General features: G+C 45.3%; 1 protein-coding gene across 2 annotated transcripts; it reads left to right on the top strand.

Annotated features, from left to right (window-relative positions):
- The first annotated feature begins 2,139 nt into the window (after positions 1-2,139).
- ACTR10 (actin related protein 10) lies at positions 2,140-19,910 on the top strand. 2 transcript variants are annotated; one of them, XM_079952724.1, is made up of 13 exons: positions 2,143-2,329; positions 3,495-3,567; positions 5,292-5,374; positions 7,363-7,471; positions 9,689-9,796; positions 11,292-11,359; positions 12,167-12,246; positions 14,789-14,824; positions 15,845-15,924; positions 16,024-16,097; positions 16,488-16,569; positions 17,862-18,063; positions 19,357-19,910. In XM_079952724.1, exons 1-13 carry the CDS (start codon positions 2,253-2,255, stop codon positions 19,536-19,538), a joined length of 1,254 nt encoding a protein of 417 aa, XP_079808850.1. In that variant the 5' UTR covers positions 2,143-2,252; the 3' UTR covers positions 19,539-19,910. The 2 variants fall into 2 exon arrangements, with proteins under 2 accessions (XP_079808849.1, XP_079808850.1); XM_079952723.1 differs by having other exon boundaries at positions 2,140-2,329; positions 15,845-16,097.
- Positions 19,911-20,210: the final 300 nt, after the last annotated feature.

The raw sequence follows: 20,210 nt of genomic DNA, 5'->3' as shown, positions 1-20,210 counted from the left end.
TTTACGACTTTGAGAATTGTTTTCTGCTATAAATCAGGGGGGGCCCTTGTCTAGGAGTAAAAATATCTTGCCAAGGTTTTTTAGGCAACTGGTCTTCTAAGACTGGTCTTTTAAGATACAGGCCCCGATTAAACATATAAGCTTTAATAAAAATGCAGGCTTATGATTAGATGCCTCAACAGAAGTATATAAAATAATGCCTTTTTCTGGAGCGAGTGGACGAGACGTTTTTTCTCCCTCTCTCCAATACTAGAACTTAAGGGATAATTCAATGACGCTGAATTAAGGCAGATCATGCCTAGTTGTCCTGTAAGCAACTTTTTCCTTTTTAAAAGTGTGTGTGTGTGTGTGTGTGTGTGTGTGTAAAGAAGGGCCGGGAAGTCTGGGGTTCAACGCAAAAGATGCAGGACTTGACAAAGGATTTATGAAGTTTGTTTAGTCATTTAGTCGTGTCCAACTCTTCGTGGCCCCCTGGACCAGAGCACGCCAGGCACTCCTGTCTTCCACTGCCTCCTGCAATTTGGTCAAACTCATATTCGTAGCTTTGAGAACACTGTCTAACCATCTTGTCCTCTGTCGTCCCCTTCTCCTTGTGCCCTCCATCTTTCCCAACATCAGGGTCTTTTCCAGGGAGTCTTCTCTTCTCATGAGGTGGCCAAAGTCTTGGAGCCTCAGCTTCAGGATCTGTCCTTCCAGTGAGCACTCAGGGCTGATTTCCTTCAGAATGGATCGGTTTGATCTTCTTGCAGTCCATGGGACTCTCAAGAGTCTCGTCCAGCACCAGAATTCAAAAGCATCCATTCTTTGGCGATCAGCCTTCTTTCTGGTCCAGCTCTCACTTCCATACATCACTACTGGGAAAACCATAGCTTTAACTATACGGACCTTTGTTGGCAAGGTGATGTCTCTGCTTTTTAAGATGATATCTAGGTTTGTCATTGCGTTTCTCCCAAGAAGCAGGCGTCTTTTAATTTCATGACTGCTAGATAGTTCCAGAAAGACATCTACTTCTGCTTCATTGACTATGCAAAAGCCTTTGACTGTGTCGACCACAGCAAACTATGGCAAGTTCTTAAAGAAATGGGAGTGCCTGATCACCTCATCTGTCTCCTGAGAAATCTCTATGTGGGACAAGAAGCTAGTTAGAATTGGATATGGAACAACTGATTGGTTCAAAATTGGGAAAGGAGTACGACAAGGCTGTATATTGTCTCCCTGCTTATTTAACTTATATGCAGAATTCATCATGTGAAAGGCTGGGCTGGATGAATCCCAAACTGGAATTAAGATTGCCGGAAGAAATATCAACAACCTCAGATATGCAGATGACACAACCTTGATGGCAGAAAGTGAGGAGGAATTAAAGAACCTTAAATTAGCATCCCTAAAACACGTCAGGGAATGGTTGGCTTTGTTATTCTTTTGCAGTTTCAATCCTTTATCATCAAAAGTATATTTCATGACCACTCTTCATCCTTGTGGAAGGGATCTCAAAACGGCAGCCCCCCGAGCTCGTGTGAATGCACCACCAGCCTTGACACCCAAGTGGGAGATTTCCTATCTTTTTTTAAAAAAAATAATATTTATTAAGGTTTCCACAGAAAAAGAAAAGAAGTTACACAGATGGTAAAAAGAAAACACTTAAAATACAAACACTAAAAAAAGCAAAAACAATTTAGAAAAACAATAAAACAATTAAAAACAAATCCCTTTTTCTATATCTTGCAGTTCATTTGCTTGTTTTCCTGACTTCCTCACACCTCCCTTCTTTGTATTCCAACCAAGTGGGAGATTTCCTATCGAGCATCCCAACGACACCCGGAAATATGGCTTCCACTTCGTTAGACTGCGCCCCCTTTACTCTCCCCTTTCCGCCGCCAGCCTCAACCCTTCGCCCAGCGACGGCGGTGGGGTGTCCTCCGCATTGCCTGCCGAACCTTGGCGTGGCGAGGAGAAACGAGGGGCGCTTGTGGCTCTTCAGACAAACAACAACAACAACTCCTCTGTGGAGTTATGGAGAAGACGTGCGGAAAGAAACGAGGGCGTCATAAATAACCCCCGGGATCAGGCGGCATGTTGGGCAGCCTGAAACGCGCCTGCTGCGCCAGAAGGCCCCCGCCCCGCCAGCCATTCAGCTCAGCGCGCCACCCGGTCAAGAAAGCCCCCTCCCCTTTTCCCCCCCACACTGGCTCTTCTTGGGGTTTTGCCCGCTCCTCTTCCTCGTCGTCGTCGTCCCGAGGGCAGTCGCCGCGATGCCGCTTTACGAGGGCCTCGGGAGCGGCGGCGAGAAGACCGCGGTGGTGATCGACCTGGGCGCGGCCTTCACCAAGTGAGAGGCGTCCCTCGATTTATCCCCCCCCCCAACCGCCTCCTGCTTCCTCTGGGCGTCGCCGACCCTCCCCGCCCCCCCCCCGCTTATTTGTTGTTGTTGTCGTCGTTGCCCTCCCCGCCCCCTCTCGTTAATAATAATAACACAGTGGTACCTCGGGTTACAGACGCTTCAGGTTACAGACTCCGCTAACCCAGAAATAGTACCTCGGGTTAAGAACTTTGCTTCAGGATGAGAACAGAAATCGTGGGGTGGCAGCGGGAGGCCCCATTAGCTAAAGTGGTGCTTCAGGTTAAGAACAGTTTCAGGTTAAGAACGGACCTCCGGAACGAATTAAGTTCTTAACCCGAGGTACCACTGTAATAATAATAATAATAATAATAATAATAATAATAATTTATACCACCCTTGATCCATAGATCTCAGGGCGGATCACAGCATAAAAATGCAAGATATAAAATGCAAGTTATAAACACAAAACTACTTGATGTATTGACATCTCTCCTTTTGCAAGACGTCATATTTTTGCCTTTCGCTCCTATTTACTCCCAGGAGGGATGTTGCAGACCTGGAAATTTGGTTTTGGTTTATTTCTAGGCCGCTTTTCATTCAAATGAATCAAAAAGGGCACTAAATAAAGGAGGGGGTTTATTGGGCTGTTTGCCTTTATTTGGATTATGTATTTTGTGGTTTTATATTTTGATTTTATTCTGTGAACCGCCCTGAGACCTCCGGGTATAAGGTGGTATATAAATTCTGTTATTATTATCAGCAGTAGTTGTAGTATCACCCTGGGATGATATGTATTTTGTGGTTTTATATTTTGATTCTATTCTATGAACTGCTCTGAAACCTCCAGGTATAGGGTGGTTTATAAATTCAATTATTATTATTAAAACAACAGCAACAAATAAATTGATGCATGTATGTATGTTTGCACGCTCTCTCTCCAAAACGCCATAATGTGATTTTATGAACTTCTATCACGCTGCCTCTCACTCGCCTTTTCTCCAAAATTAAAAAGATCCCAATGCCTTTACCAAAGACACTGTTGGTTGCTGGCTAAAAGCATTTTCTTCTGTTGCCAATCCAGTCAAAGTTCTTTGGAATAGGTTGGCATATTTATAGAAATACACACATTTACTATTCAATCTTAAAATTCCAGGTGTGGCTTTGCAGGCGAAACAGGGCCAAGATGTGTTATCCCTAGCGAAATAAAGAAACCTGGAATTTCAAAGGTAGGCGCCTTTTTTTTGTTTAAACGGCTAACTTTTGCTGTATATTAAAAGCTTGTTGAATGCAAATCCATTTAAGGTATTTTATCTGTGGTAACTTCTATAACGCTAACGTTAATTTTTCTTTAGTATTATTGTTATTGTGTCCTGAGAAGATTATAATCTGAAGTTCAGCGCTGGGAAGCAAATGGAGGCAAGACAGGGAAGGAAGATTTAGTTGTTTTGGTTGCTTGAGTTCAGTAACGAAAACATCCCAATATCATCCTTCTACAATAAATAAAACATTAAAAATGGCTGGGCCTTATTTTTCAACTTCTGTTGAAATAAGTCCTGTGTTCGACAGATTTATCTGATGTAATACCGTCTCTATCAATATCTGTATAATTACTGGGAGAAGTGATGCTGCATTTCTGTGTAAGTTGCTGAGACGACCTCATAGGATAGGATGACAAGTCATGTGCCCTTAAACTGGTGTAGCCATAAATACAAGGGGTTGAAGGATGTGCTTAAGCTCTTTCCGTTCCACCTTAAAAGGGAGCAGGATGTTTGTGTCACAGCCTGCGTATTTCCTGTTCACAGGATGTTTCTGTTTTGATAGAGCTGTTGTCTCTCTCTCTCTGTGCCTGAACACGCAAGCAGGCAGTCATGTTTTTTCCTTTGTTCTGACCAACGCTGAATAAACTTCTAAATAATGCTCTCCTGCGTGCATCTTTCGCTGTGCGAATTCTGCTGATAGAGCGTGCATCAGCTCTGGAATGTGGCAAGCTATTTTCTGGAGCTCGTGTCGCTAATTGCTGATACTGTATCTACGGGAGATCGATGGATCGTCCGGAGGCGACGTGGGGGCCATGATGGGCTTTATCTCCCTGGCAGTATCCCAACAGTAATACCGTCTCTATCAATATCTGTATAATTACTGGGAGAAGTGATGCTGTATTTCTGTGTAAGTTGCTGAGACCTCCTCATAGGATAGGATGACAAGTCATGTGCCCTTAAACTGGTGTAGCCATAAATACAAGGGGTTGAAGGATGTGCTTAAGCTCTCTGGGGTCTTGCGAACAATCCTCCTAGCTAAACACCAGTTGTCGGGCGGCAGTAGTGACATTGGATGGCATTTTACCCTAAGCAAGGCGGACTGGATTAGGAGATGAGAGAGGGACTGAGGAGAAGGAGGAGCTTTGTTAGCTAGACCAGTATTGGGCACAGGGAAAAGTTCACTAGGTTCCCACTAGTTTACAACTATCGAGAAAGAAACCTGTTGTTATTTTTGTTGTTGTTTTTTAATAATATTTATTAAAGTTTCCAATTAATACAAAAAATAAACATACACAAAAAGGAATAATAAAAATACAAAAATACAAAAGCAAAAAAAGAACAGTTAAAACAAATGTAGTTTCCATTACTCATTTCCATTAACTTATTTCACAGACCTCCTCTCACCTCCCCCTTTTGTATTCCAGTTCAAGTTCTTAATTCAGCAAATCCTTATTATAACTTGTTGTAACTTATTGTAACTTATTACTCAACCTCTACATTACAGCTGGTAACCACTTAGTTTTTATCTAACATCACACTAATGTCCATTAATTTTATATTGCCTCTGCAGATAGTCTTTGAATTTCTGCCAGTCTTCCTCCACCGTCTCTAAAACCTGTTGTTATTTTTGAAGCCAGTTCAGTGTGTGTGGTGATGATGTTAAAACTGTTTCAAATGGACTTCTTTCACAGCCTGTCAAAGTTGTTCAATACAACATCAATACAGAGGAGTTATATTCGTACCTGAAGGAGTTCATCCACATGCTGTACTTCAGGTAGGAGATGCCGCTGTAATGACTTTTCCTCTAATAAGCAATTGACTAGGAAATGGATTGCTTAGGTATCCTGTTGCAATACAGTGCCATAATGGTTGTATCAGGCATTATACAGTCTACATCCGCATTTGAATTGTGCATAATTTGGTGTTGCATCTGTGAAGAGGCTCCCAGAATTGGGAGGTTGAGCTCAGATTGTCTGTGTAAAACAGGTAAGGGGCACCCTCGTTGCCTCAAAGACCAGTCTGACCTTCAGCACTCTTTGAATCATACGTAGCCTAAGACACAGGAATTCTGTGCTTTGGCTTGTACGTTAGGCTAAGCCAGGGTGGGCTGGAACCTTGTATCAGGAATTGGAAACTGGATAATATTGGGCCCACCCGTCTCCTGCAAGCCAGTCACCTGTCAAGTCACCTGACCATAGCTATCAACCGTCCCTTATTTGGTGGGAAAGTCCCTTATCCCAGCGCCGTGTCCCGCTACTGTCCCTTATTGATGATGTCCCTTAAATTTCCCGGGTTTCAAAGGAAGCAGCTCCTCTCCCTCCCTCCCTGCCGGCCAGGAAGGAGGGAGGCTCCAACTGTGTTGCTTGGCTGCATTGCTCACCCAATAAGGAGTCTAAGAACGACTGGGGGGTGGAGCTTGCATGCCTTGTGCCGATCAAATCAGCCGCGTTGCCTGGGGACTCACCTGTGCTCAGCCCTTCTGAGCGGAGAGGTGATGGTGGTTTTCCTTGCTGCATCCCCTTTGGCGGGTTGCTGCGCTGTGGGAACCACCGCTTGAGGCTTTGTTTGGCTGCTGGCTGGGCTTTCTGCCTTTGGCTCGGAGGGGCTCAGAAGTCGAACATACCTGTGCTTGGAAAATCCCTTATTTTGGCTGCTGATCCCTTATTTCCGAGGTTGCTGGTCCCTTATTTTCAAATCTGTAAGTTGACAGCTATGCACCTGACATCACAACAACAGTGTTTCTAGAAGAAAAATGTCCATCTGCAATGCAACTTGAACCCAAAATGTGCTTGAAGACAAAATAACAGACTCCTGCAGGCAGCAAACCATCTCGACAGCACTAGGGAGTTTCTAGTGGGAAACTCCATAGTGCAGCTAATCTAAATGGGGCTCACTGTCAGAGTCGATCAGTCAGAAGCCCTGCTAGTAAACTAGCATTCAGGAGCTCTTTTGGAAGTCCTGATTGTTCCTTTGTGGCAAAAACACATGCATTACTGCATGTGATATCAGGTGTGGGGCAGGTGGGCATGATTTGGGTAGGGACGACTGCCTCGCAAGCCATATTGGGACCAGTGCTGGTTCTTATTCAGTCCAGAAGCCAAAGTTTCTCCTCCCATGCCATACGAAGAGTTTAATTCCAAAAGGGGCTTGAGTCAGTTTTGACCAACATTCCGTTTGGAAGAAAATTATTTCTGGCTAGGGCCTTTTTTGAATGCAAACACGATTTTCAAGGCTTGCTAACAATGACTTAGGCCCAAAATTTATACAAGATTTTTTATTTTGTATTGGTAGGACTCATGGCAACATCTACAGGTCAAAATTGGGTTTTTTGTCAAAATTAACTTAAGCCCCTTTTGGAATTAAACTCTTCATATACAATGAGGAAAGCGATCTGTCTCAGAAAGGTCATAGCAACTTTAAAGAGCAACAAAATCTGTTTTCCTGCCTGTAGGCAGGGTCTCCTTCCTCATATTTTTCTGTGCCAAGAGACAGTGTTCCAACATGTGGCTCTGCCCATTCTCCCATTCCAGTCCCATCCATACAACATTATTTCTGGCTCCTGTTGTTTTCTTTATTAGCTGTGCAGTCCTGTCTACAAGTAAGTCCCACTGTGTTCGCTGGGATTGAATCCCATACAATGGATTGCAGCTTATGTTGAGTGACTGTGGTAATCACCAAAGTCTTGACTGGGGGTGATTTATTTTACAAGAAGAGGTACCAGCTGTTGATTCTGCTTTCTGGTCTCATCCATTCACTTTTCAGGCACTTGCTGGTAAACCCCCGAGACCGCCGTGTCGTGATTGTGGAGTCTGTACTGTGCCCTTCCCATTTCAGAGAGACGCTTACAAGGGTTTTGTTCAAATATTTTGAGGTAATACATTCCAGACGTCTGCTGCAGCTGCCTGTCTACTTGTCTAGGTTTCTTGGGGGGAAAGCAGCTGCTGAGCTCACCTGGGCTTTTCAGTAGCTGCTGTATTAACGGTTGAATAATGGCCAAAGCCTGGATCTCGGTTCAGTTCCACAGCAGCACCTGCAAAGCAAACCCCTTAAAAATGGAGCTTAGCAAGATGGCCAAGTGCTGGAGACCTGCCTTTGCAGTTCCAACATGAACCTGCTGGGTGGTGCAGCCTAGAACCCCATACCTGCCCAATGGTGCTTATGGAGCATCCTCACTCGCAAAGTTTTCCATACCAGCCTGAATAAGCTGGGCAGACAGGTGTTCACAGAGCTAGTCAAAGGAAAGAGGAAGCTCTAGTGAGCAAGGGGGAGATTTGTGTCTACATCAGAGCCCTTGCACCTGCAGAAGAGTGCTGAATTATTATGATTGTTTATAAATATAAATATAATAATATATTTTATTTATATCCCGCCCTCCCCAGCCATGGCCGGGCTCAGGGCGGCTAACAAGCAATAAGCAATAATAAAAGCAAGTTGAATGAATACAACTTAAAAACAAGATTAAAATACGACATTAAAACATTGAACCATTAAAATGCAGCCTCAATCACAGGAGGAGAAAGGAAAAAAGAAAGGCTTGACTCCAAGCCAAAGGCCAGGCGGAACAACTCTGTCTTACAGGCCCTGCGGAAAGAAATCAGATCCTGCAGGGCCCTGGTCTCATGAGACAGAGCGTTCCACCAGGCCGGGGCCAGTGTTGAAAAAGCCTATCTACAGTGGTGCCCCGCAAGACGAATGCCTCGCAAGACGGAAAACTCGCTAGACGAAAGAGTTTTCCGTTTTGGAGGTGCTTCGCAAAACGAATTTCCTATGGGCTTGCTTCGCAAGACGAAAATGTCTTGCGAGTTCCTGCAGGTTTTTTTTTCAAACACCCCCCCCCCCTTTTTCTAAGCCGCTAAGCCACTTACCTGCTTATCCGCTAAGCTGATAAGCCGCTAAAAGCCGCTAATAGCGCTAATCCGCTAAGCCGTCAATGGGCTTGCTTCGCAAGACGAAAAAACCACTAGACGAAGAGACTCGCGGAACGGATTCTTTTCGTCTTGCGAGACCACTGTACATAATCAAGACACAATTCGATCAAAACATTAAAATGATTATCCATAGTTAAAATATGCAGCAAGCTCATTAAAACAGCATGGTGGTTAAAACAGGATCTTCAGATCTAGAGAGCAGGAGAATGCTTGTCTTCCAAGAGCTGTGTCTTCCAAGAGCCGGCGGAATGCCAATACCGATGGGGGGCCACTCATATTTCAGCAGGGAGGGCATTCCACAACACTGGCGCCACCAGTCCAAAAGCCCAGCTTATCACAAGGGCAGCTTTCTCCAATCTGGTGTCCTGGGCACCCCAGGCTGCAAACACTCTTAAGGTCCCATCTGCACTATATGTCCAACCCAGTATCCTACCCATTTTAAACATGTTGGCGGCTTCCCCCAAAGAATCCTGGGAGATGTAGTTTTATGTGGGTGCAATTCCCATAGTGATTTAACAATCACTCTTCACAGGGAATTCTGGGAATTGTAGCTCTGTGCGGGAAATGGGGGTCTCCTAACAACTCCCAGCTCCCATAGAAAACTACAGCTCCCAGGATTCTTTGGGGGAAGCCATAGCTGTCTAAAGTGGTGCTGCTTTAAATGTTTCATGCAGATGGGACTTAGCTCTCTCTCTTTCAAATACATCTAAAGGGAAGAGCAGTAGCCTGTCTCACTGCATGATGGTTATTTGAATATGAGAGCTCAAGATGGTAAAATATGGTACTATTGTCATACCTCAGGTTACACACGCTTTGGGTCGCGCGATTTCGGGTTGCGCACTACGCCGAACCCGGAAGTACCGGAACTGGTTACTTCGGGTTTTGGTGCTTGCGCATGCGCAGAAGCGACAAATCGTGACCCGTGTGTGCGCACACGCGGCGCTGCAGGTTGCGAACGCTGTAGGTTGCGAATGTGCTTCCCGCACGGATCACGTTCGCAACCCGAGAATCCACTGTATAGAAATTTCTAGAGTTTTATAGGCCCATATCCTTTTGAACCTTAGCTACCAGTTGCCTCAGAAAGGCAGGTGCTTGATGCTTCCAGGCCTTCTAAATTCTCTTGCAATGTGTTCAGCTTGTCACCTCTGTGTTCCTTCCAGGTTCCTTCGGTGCTCTTTGCCCCAGGCCACCTGATGTCTCTCCTGACCCTTGGGATCAATTCTGCTATGGTCTTGGATTGTGGCTATACAGAAAGCATGGTGCTCCCTGTATCTTTTTTTTTACTCTCCGGTGTGACTACTTCAGGAGGAAAACATTAATCAAGACAGCTTTTAACTCCCACAGTCAACCTACTCAACGGGAGGCCTGTTTGTCTCATGTCTGTCTTTGCCAAACTTTCGGAAGACACTTGATTCTTACCCATGCTGGCCTTACGAGGTCACACTTGCTTCTGCAACATGCTTTCATCACAATTCCATTCCTTTCTGTCTCACATTCTCCCTCTTTCCATATCGTGAATACAAAAAGATAGTCGAAACAAAATAAAATAAAATTCCTTCCAGTAACACCTTAGAGGCCAACTAAGTTTGTTCTGGGTTTGTTCTTTGGTTTGCATGCACACTTCTTCAAATACACTGAAACAGAAGTCACGGAACCCTTATATATAGTGAGAAAGTGGGGAGGGGTATTACTCAGAAGGGTGGTGGGAATGGGTGATTGGCTGATAGGTGTGGCAAACCTGTTGACGACTGTTAACGACTGCAGTTGGGCTTACATTAAAAAGCAATGGGTGAGATGGCTAAAAATAGGGGAACATTCTATGCAAGATATCAAAGTAACTGTCTTATTACAAAAGAATTTCAGAAATAGACTGGAAAGAGAAGTTGCTGAATTGCAACTAATTACCAAACTTAAAACCATGGAGAGACCTGGTCTGAACAGAGACATTGGATTCTTATCTCATTATACATGATAAAGCCATCTCGGCCATCTCATCCCTTGCTCTTTCCTGTGAGACCACGAAAGCTCATACCAATAACAAACTTAGTTGGTCTCTAAGGTGCTACTGGAAGGATATTTTTTTTAAATTTTGTTTCGACTACGGCAGACCAACATGGCTCCCTAAAGGTAAAGGTAAAGGTACCCCTGCCCGTACGGGCCAGTCTTGACAGACTCTGGGGTTGTGCGCCCATCTCACTTAAGAGGCCAGGGGCCAGCGCTGTCCGGAGACACTTCCGGGTCACGTGGCCAGCGTGACATCGCTGCTCTGGCGAGCCAGAGCCGCACACGGAAACGCCGTTTACCTTCCCGCTGGTAAGCAGTCCCTATTTATCTACTTGCACCCGGAGGTGCTTTCGAACTGCTAGGTTGGCAGGCGCTGGGACCGAGCAGCGGGAGCGCACCCCGCCGCAGGGATTCGAACCGCCGACCTTTCGATCGGCAAGTCCTAGGCGCTGAGGCTTTAACCCACAGCGCCACCTGCGTCCCTAACACGGCTCCCTACCTGTAACTAAAACAAAAAGATAGTTTGTCACTGGACTGCTTCCAGCCCTCCAAAAGACATTTCTCAAGCTTTTGGAGAGCTCAGGGCTGCAGTATTTGGAGCCAAACAATATAAGTTTATCTTCTCTCCTCTTTGGCCCATTTGACTTGTCGGTTGATTGTATGGAGAAGGAAGCAGCTGTTAGAAAGATGGTGCTGGTGTGGTTGTTGTACCTGGTATAGCATAAATACTATTCACAAAACATCCTTAGCTGCTTGCAGATCTATGAAGGAATTCCAGTTCTGAACTGCTGGGGGGCGCTACCGTTGGGAGGAAAAGCCATTCACAAGTAAGTTGACAGCAAATATTTTCGCAAAGTTGGATGGGACCCTGTGGGTCATCTAGTCCAACCCCCTGCAGTGCAGGAATCTGAACTAAAGCATCCATGACAGATAAGTCAGCCAGCCTCTGCTTAAAAACCTCCAAAGAAGGAAAGTCCACAATCTTCCATTCCACTGCCAAGCAGCTCTTACTGTCAGAAAGTTTTGCCTGATGTTTAGTTGGAATCTCCTTTCTTGAAATTTGAGTCCACTGGAACAGGAGAAAACAAGCTTTCTCCATCTTCCACGTGACGTCCCTTTAGATATTTGTAGATGGCTCTCATATCTCCTCTCAGTCTCCTCTTACCCAACTCCTTCCGTTCCTCATAAGGCTTGGCTTCCAGACCCTTTAACATTTTGGTTGCCCTCCTCTGCACTCATTCCAGCTTGTCAACATCCTTCTTAAATTGTGGCGCCTGGAACTGGACACGGTATTCCAGGTGTGGCCTGACCAAAGCAGAACAGAGCAGTACTATTCCTTCCCTTGATGTGGATGCTAGACTTCTGTTGATGCAGCCTAGAATAGCATTAGCTTTTTTTTGCTGCTCATAAGGTGAAAGATTTTCCACCAGTTTTCCAAGCATGACATCTGAAACGTGTGAGCATCCTCCAGTTGCCTTGCAGGCCTTTGTGGAATAGTTAACACTGGCTGGTGGTGAGCCACTATCCGTCTCATAAATACTAGGAGCAGAAAGTTGGAAATGGCTTGTTGTGCGTATGCATCGTGTTGCCTGAATGCTATTTTTTGCTAAATTACCTTTTTTGCAATCCTTTAGAGAACTGGAGTACCAGCTGCTGGAGCAAAGCACTGTGGATACAGGAACCACCAAAGGACAGAGCCTTCCCTCAGTGATAGGTAACTATTATTACAATTAATGAGAGGCAGGTGTTGCTGATTGGAACTGTTCAGATGAGAATGGGGTAAATCCCCTCTCCTCCCATTCGATTTTTTAAAAAATCTAGTTTTTATTAAATTTTCTGTTTTACAATTTCAGATAAACATTTTACATACTTGAAATATCAGTGACTACCCTTCTCTTTCCATGGTTCAGATTGTATATCTTAAATCCCTGCATATTTTACAAAAAGTATACCAGTCAGTTTTCCATTATTATGTCCATCAAAAATTATTTACGCTGTTGAATTAATCTTAATGCTGCCATCGTTTTCATCTGCACACAATTATTTTCCATATATACGGTAAACGTTTTCCAATCTTCTTTAAACGTATGTTCTTCTTGTTCTCTTATTCTATAGATGAAATGAAAAAAATTAGAATATCGTGGAAAAGTTCATTTATTTCAGTAATTCAGCTTAAAAGGTGAGACTAATATATGAGATAGACTCGTGACATGCAAAGTGAGATATGTCAAACCTTTATTTGTTATAATTGTGATGATCATGGCATACAGCTGATGAAAACCCCAAATTAACTATCTCAGAAAATTAGAATATTAAATGAAATCAGCAAAACAAGGATTGCAAATAGAGCAATATTGGACCTCTGAGAAGTAGAAGCATATCTCACTTTGCATGTCATGAGTCTATCTCATATATTAGTTTCACCTTTTAAGTTGAATTACTGAAATAAATGAACTTTTCACAATATTCTAATTTTTCGAGTTTCACCTGTATATGTTAAGTCTGCAATCTGTGCATATTCCATCAGCTTAAGTTGCCATTCTTCTTTAGTTGGGACCTCGCTCATTTCCCATCCGATTATTGTTACTAAAAGAAAAGTAGAAAGCAAACCCTTTGAAGTTAGAAAAGGGAGTGTCAGAAATGGTTCGTGAATTCTTATGGCCACTAAGAAGCAGTGATCCACATGCATTACTGAATCTGTTGGTTTCCAGCCATGAGCAGGTTGGTTGAAAACATAAAAAGAGCCCTTCTGCTGGACTTTTTCTGTTGCTTATTTCAGACCAAAGGATCATCTACCGTATTTTTCGCCCTATAGGACGCACTTTTTCCCCTCCAAAAGTGAAGGGGAAATGTGTGTGCATCCTATGGGGCGAATGCAGGCTTTCGCTGAAGCCTGGAGAGCGAGAGGGGTCGGTGTGCACCGACCCCTCTCGCTCTCCAGGCTTCAGGAAGCTATCCGCAAGCCTTGGGAGCCCGGCGGGAGTTCCCGCCGGGCTCCCAAGGCTTGCGAACAGCAGCCTGCAGCCCGAAACCTGGGGAGCGCAGCAGGGCACACCCCGGGCTTCAGGCAGCTCTCCACAAGCCTTGGGAGCCCGGCGCGACTTCCCACCGGGCTCCCAAGGCTTGCAGATAGCGGCCTGTTCCGCCCCAGCCGCGCAAGCTCCAGGAGCGATGGCGAGGTTGCGCAACCTCGCCTTCGCTCCCGGACACCCAGCCCCGGGGCTAAAATAATAATAATAATAATATTTTTTTATTTATACCCCGCCCTCCCCAGCCAAGGCCGGGCTCAGAGCGGCTTACAAGGAATAATAAAAACAAGATGAATGATTACAACTTAAAAACAAAAATAAAACACAACATTAAAATAATGGAACATTAAAATATTAAAATGTAGCCTCATCGCAGGAGGAGAAGGAAAAGAAAAAAGAAAGAGAGGGAGGGAGGGAATCAAATTGGCTCCAAGCCAAAGGCCATGATCCATCCCGCTCGCTGTAATGGATTCTTTGCTCTTTGGGGCTGGGGGGGATAAAAAAAAATTCTTTATTCCCCCCCCCCCAAAAAAAAGTGCGCCCCATGGGCTGGTGCGCCCTATAGGGCGAAAAATACGGTAATCCTTTTCTCACGATGGCTGCCTCGGGGAAGCCTCAAGTTGGGCAATATTCAGCGACAATATTCCCTGCTCTGCTGCATAATTGGGGGGGGGATGTTATCAGGTGTCTGCAGGATGAGGCGCAAAGTTCCACACACTGCAGTTGTCCTGTTACTGTAGAGATTACAGTGGTGCCTCGCAAGACGAAATTAATCCGTTCTGCGAGTCTCTTCGTCTAGCGGTTTTTTCGTCTTGCGAAGCAAGCACCTTAGCTATTAGCGGATAAGCGGCTTAGCGGCTTAGAAAAAGGGGGGGAAAGGGGAAAAAAGTCGGAAAAACTCGCAAGACATTTTCGTCTTGCAAAGCAAGCCCATAGAGAAATTCGTCTTGCGAAGCACCTCCAAAACGGAAAACCCTTTCGTCTATCGGGTTTTTCGTCTTGCGAGGCATTCGTCTTGCGGGGCACCACTGTATGTGTTTTTAATAATTGGATTATTCTGAAGGACTCTTCTGCTCATTTGTACTAAATTCTAAGTGCATTCTGTCTTTGGGCGCTTACGGTTCTGTTGATGCTGTTTGAGCAAAACCTATTTTATCTGTAAGCTGCCTTGATTCCCTGTAAGTAAAAAGGGTGGGGTATAATCATCATCATCATCCTGTATTTTAGGTTCTGTTCCAGAAGACATTGTAGAAGACATCAAAGGTAAGATGACTGCCTTCATACAAACCTTAGCTTTCCTTTCATCCAGAAATTGCCATTTGTAAACTTCGCAAGGAAGCAAACCATTCCTAAAATGGATTGCCTTGATTTTAATTGATTGCCTCATTCTTGCTGGTATAATCTTAATATTTACAACCAGATGAAGGTTTCATTTTTGGAATAATAATTTTTCAGAGTAGTATTTACAGTTATATCAAAAATTACTGATTTGGTTATACTATTAGAAATGCATAGACAAATAATTATGAAATTATTGTGAGGTTTAATAAGTTAACTGTATTTGGACAACTTTTCTGCTGTACTTTATTTGAAGGAGAAAAGTAATCATTTCCTTAATAACTATTTAAATAATTTATTTAACTAAAACAATAACATTATGTGGTTAAACAATTAAAAAAACAGCAACAACTGAGTTTTAGCACACGTGAAAAACTTAAAACAAATCCTTATTTCCTGATTTCCTGCCTTTGGACTATAATGTAACTTAAACAGAAAACTATCTTTAGAAAGATTTTTCCTCCAAAAGCATTTTATTTTAAAAATCCAATTTAAATCAAAAAAATCCATTTTTTTGGATATATTTTTAAAAATCATTGGTGTGATATGCTCAAACTGGCCTGCTCTGGTGAATGACCTGACCACTGAATTCTGCGCTAGCTGAAGTTTCTGAACAGTCTTCAGAGGCAGCCCCACATATAAATGCATTGCAGTAATCCAGCCTAGAGGATACAGAGCATAGACAACAGCAGTTAAGCTATCCCTCTCCAGATAGGAGCGCAGCTGGGCCACCAGTTGAAGCTGATGGAAGGCACATTGCAACAGCGAGGCCACCTGGGCCTCAGGCGACATGTCAAGAGCAGGCAAGCTCCCATCCATACGCCCATTAAAAGGTTTTTATAGACCAGTGGTTCTCAACCTGTGGGTCCCCAGATGTTGTTGGACTACTGGTATGGACTGTTAGGCTGAGAACAGTTCTGAAACCATTTCTGCTCGTCTCCAAAGTTCGTACCTGTTTCGTGAGCGACCTCCAGCGGGGGCTGAAAATCCAGGCGGCGAAATTCAACCTCGACGGCAGCACTGAGGTATGTGAGGAAGGAGCTGGATTTCCCCATTCAATAAGAATGAACTTGATTTCCTTCTCTTTCGCTTTTCGCCTTCTGACAGCCTCTCTTGTATTGCAGCGCCCCACTCCACCTCCAGACGTGGACTATCCATTGGACGGAGAGAAGATTTTGCATGTGAATGGAGCAATTAGGTTAGATTAAAAAAAAGTTTTGTTTTTTTTCTTGATTTCCCCCTCTAAAAACTAGGTGCACCTTATGGTCCGGTGCGCCTTATGGAGTTATAAATACGGTAGTTTTATCCTGTGTTCTAGTAGTACGAGAGAGAGATAGAAAAACGCCGCTCTCTTTTGACTTGCTGTGCAAACGTGGCGGCCGCTATCCAAAACACGGTCATCCCTGACGGCTCAGCTGGTAAACCCACATAGCCAAACAGAAGGAGCAACAAACTTTGCCTCGTGGGGGTGTCCTAATGTCAATTTTGTGCCTTCAGTTTTTCAGCTGGGAGGAGTTGGGTGGCGTCTTCTGATCCCTTGTTCTAAGTCTGCATTACTCAAAAGCCTCCGTTTGCTTCTTTCCAACAGGGATTCTGTTGTTGAAATACTCTTTGAGCAGGACAACGAAGAAAAATCGGTGGCTACTTTGATCCTGGATTCACTGGTTGAGGTACTGTGGTTGGCATTCTGCTTCTCTTGGTTCCTCCCACTCCGCCAGGGATGAATCTCCCACCCCCACCATACTGTTGGAATCTCAAGCCTTGTCAGAGGAATTTGCCACTCTCCAGGCACCCGGCTTGAGTTCCTTGTTGACCTCCCTGTCTGCGGCTCCCGGCAGGATGCAGGCGAGGTCTCTATCGGCGATCCTCCTCAAACGTGAGAAGAACACACCACTCTTCCCTCCTCCCTGCCTTCCCCAGGAAGGGGAAAGAGACAGACAGAAATGTATTTACATGCCTTTATTTCTGTCTATGCAGCAGTACAGAGAAACATGTCTGCACTCTCCAAACACCAACAGGCGAGAGAGAAACTCCACCCCTGTACTTCCAGTACAGGTCAGATGACACTCTGAGCTAACATCCGGTGCTCAGTACAGTGAATAGACTGTCCCTTTGTTCCCACGGTACAGTCCCAAACATCATCATCCTGTTTGGCTTTCCAGCCAGCTGCAGCTCGCTGCTGCATTGCTCCTTTTTCGTAACACATACAGAGCGCACTCACCCTGCAAACTAGCTGGCCCTTCTGTCCAGGAGCAGAAGATAAGCTTCCTCCAACCTTCCGTCGTGCACCATTTTCTCCCAGTTGCTGGGACGGACTCCCTTTTTGCGCCCCGTAACTCGCCGAATTTTAAAGATTTCAGAGTTTTAAAGCAATGCTCGGATTAGCTCCGCCAGTTCTAAGTCCGAATTCGTTATTAATTTTGGAAGCTGGCCACTTTCATAAGAAGCCTGAGACTTCACGGTGTGGCTTTGAAGCTGCTCCCCCTTCGTGCCCGCAGCTCAATCCCGTCCCCGAGTCTATTATTAAGACCCGGGGAGCAAGAGAGCACTTCTGGGCACCACTGGGTACCACGTCCCTCAGGATCTCTTCCTGAAGTTCTGAGGCCCACATAGCCTTCGCGAAACCTCTCAAATAACCCCCACACCGCTGGAGACCCCCCAGAGGGTTATCTCGCGCTTCTTTTCATGGCCACGGCTCCGCCGGAAGTTCAGAAGATAAGCTTCCTTACCAAAGCTACAATGAACCTCCTGGCAGCCACGCAGTTTCAGTCTTGTTGTCTGCCAATCCTCTGGTTGATCTGCTCCACTCCCTGCCATCTGCTGCCCCTTCCTCCCCCCCCCCCCCAGATCAGTATGTCGCTACACACACAGGGACATTGTGGCAAACCTGCAAGCTGCACGCCAGCCCTTGTTGAGCCCGTGGCCCGAGTGAATCATCTTCTCTCCTCCCTTTCTCTGCCAGTGCCCGATAGACACCAGGAAGCAGCTGGCTGAGAACTTGCTGGTGATTGGCGGCACCGCCATGTTGCCAGGATTCCTGCACAGATTAATGGCAGAGATCAGGCACCTGGTGGAGAAGCCCAAGTATAAGGAGACGCTGGCATCCAAGACCTTCCGAGTGCACACGCCCCCAGCCAAACCCAACTGCGTGGCCTGGTTAGGAGGTAAGTCTGAGACATCTGTGAGTTAACTTTGGGGTTCTTTGAGGGGCTCACAACTCGAGAACAGGGCCTCCTCTGCAGTGGCTCCCCGTCTGTGGGATGCTCTCTCCAGGGAAGTCTGCCTGGCGCCTTCATTATACACCTTTAGGCGCCAGGCAAAAACGTTCCTTTTTAACCAGGCCTTTGGTTGACCTGATCAACATCCTGTACCCTTTTAAAATGTGGCTCTGTTTTTTTGGGGGGGGGCGTTATTGGTGTTAGGATATTCTGTTCCACCTTAAGAACAGATGTGTGGATTGTTGTATGTCACATGTCTGTTTACACTCCAGCACAGCTTGCTGGGAACTTCCGTTTGGTGTATAGCTATTGCTTGGACATGAAGGGAAGAAGACATGTTTTTCCTTTCGTCCTGATGTACGCTGAATAAACAGCTTGTAAATAAGCTCACGCAGCCTTCTCCTGCCACTTCTGTTGCGCAGTGTTATTTACTCTGCTGAGTGTTGCGTGCTCCAGCTTCTGAAGGCTCCTGAAGCTGTGGGTCGCAGTTTCACGCTGATCCAAGGACTGGAGATCCGCCCGCCTTCTGGTCAGTGAGCTGGGGCCAGCTGGGAGCTGGCAAATTGCCCCCGTTTCCTTGGCTGCATCCCAACAATTGGGTTATTGTTTTTACTTTGATTTTATACATTGTGATCTTTTACGTTGTGTGTACGTTTCCGAGCACAATTCAAAGTGTTGGTGCTGACCATTAAAGCCCTAAATGGCCTCGGTCCAGTATACCTGAAGGAGCGTCTCCACCCTCATCATTCTCCCCAGACACTGAGATCCAGCGCGGAGGGCCTTCTGGCGGTTCCTTCCCTGCGAGATGTGAGGTTACAGGGAACCAGGCAGAAGGCCTTCTTGGTAGTGGCACCCGCCCTGTGGAACGCCCTTCCACCAGATGTCAAAGAGAAAAATAACTACCAAACTTTTAGAAGACATCTGAAGGCAGCCCTGTTTAGGGAAGCTTTTAATGTTTAATAGGTTATTTTATTTTAGTGTTCTGTTGGAAGCTGCCCAGAGTGGCGGGGTATAAATAATAAATTGTTGTTGTTGTTGTTATGTGAGACCACTGAGGCCTCCGGGTTTAGGGCGGTATATAAATTCAATTAATCAACAACAACAAAACAACTCCAGCCCTGAGTCCATACCAAGATCGATCCAGAGGTGCTGCATTGCCCAAGTGCGAATGAAGCCCAATGAAACAAACACTTCTTGTCCCAAGAATCTCTAATTCCTGCTTTCTGTTCCGTGTTCCAGGAGCCATCTTTGGAGCCCTCCAAGACATCCTAGGCAGTCGTTCTGTGTCGAAAGAATACTACAACCAGACAGGCCGCATCCCCGACTGGTGCTGCCTCAATAATCCTCCACTGGAAATGATGTTTGATGTTGGGAAAACGCCCCCGCCTCTGATGAAAAGGGCCTTTTCCACAGAGAAGTAGGAGTCTGCCTGAGACACGGATCCTGTTTGCATTGTGGCACTTCCTCCCTCCCTCCCTCCCTCCCTCCCTCCTCCTGAGGTTGGACTGTGATGGAGCTGGAAGCACACGTTCAAGCAAACCAGCAAGGGTCCAATTCTGGAGCAGTAGACAAACTATCAGCCACTTCTGCTCCCCCAGCTTAAGATGATACCCCAATGATAATGTTTATTTATATGTACAGTCATTACAAGGGCCTGAGCTTTCAACCTTTGCTGTTATTTAAAGCATTCTAAAACTTGTCAGAACCTGAAAACGCACTTCCAGGGTTCTCTGCCAAACTCAGTGTAACGTTTTATTTCACAGTAGTTCATTAAAATGTGTAAATTATCAGTATTTGTGCGTGTGTGTTTTCTCCACGCATCCTCCTGGAGTAGGCTTTCGTGCAGCTGACTCTTGTTTCCCAAAGCTTACATCATAATAAATTGGTTAAATATGCTACAGGACTTTGCTTTTCCTGCACAGATTAACACTTCTACCCCTCTGGACGTTTCCCCCCTTTTTGAGTCTTTTTCGTGTTCTCAGGCCTACTTTGCCAAAGGTTTGAAGTGAAATCTTACACCTCTGTATCGGATGAAATGGCCTTGAGTCCTCAAAGGCTTACACCACGGTCCATTTGTTAGTCTTTAAGGTACC

The sequence above is a fragment of the Podarcis cretensis genome (assembly GCF_951804945.1).
Source record: "Podarcis cretensis genome assembly, chromosome: 1".
In the NCBI taxonomy this organism is placed as follows: Eukaryota; Metazoa; Chordata; class Lepidosauria; order Squamata; family Lacertidae; genus Podarcis; species Podarcis cretensis.
The sequence above is the reverse complement of the archived record's forward strand: the minus strand, read 5'-3'. Positions and strand labels throughout refer to the sequence as shown.

Bases quoted from the DNA above. Each gene is read 5' to 3' on its own strand.
- ACTR10 (XM_079952723.1), top strand. From the start codon at position 2,253: ATGCCGCTTTACGAGGGCCTCGGGAGCGGCGGCGAGAAGACCGCGGTG. The intron at 5,375-7,362 runs GTAGGAGATGCC...TTCACTTTTCAG, and splicing joins ATCCACATGCTGTACTTCAG to GCACTTGCTGGTAAACCCCC. The intron at 7,472-9,688 runs GTAATACATTCC...TGTTCCTTCCAG, and splicing joins TTTTGTTCAAATATTTTGAG to GTTCCTTCGGTGCTCTTTGC.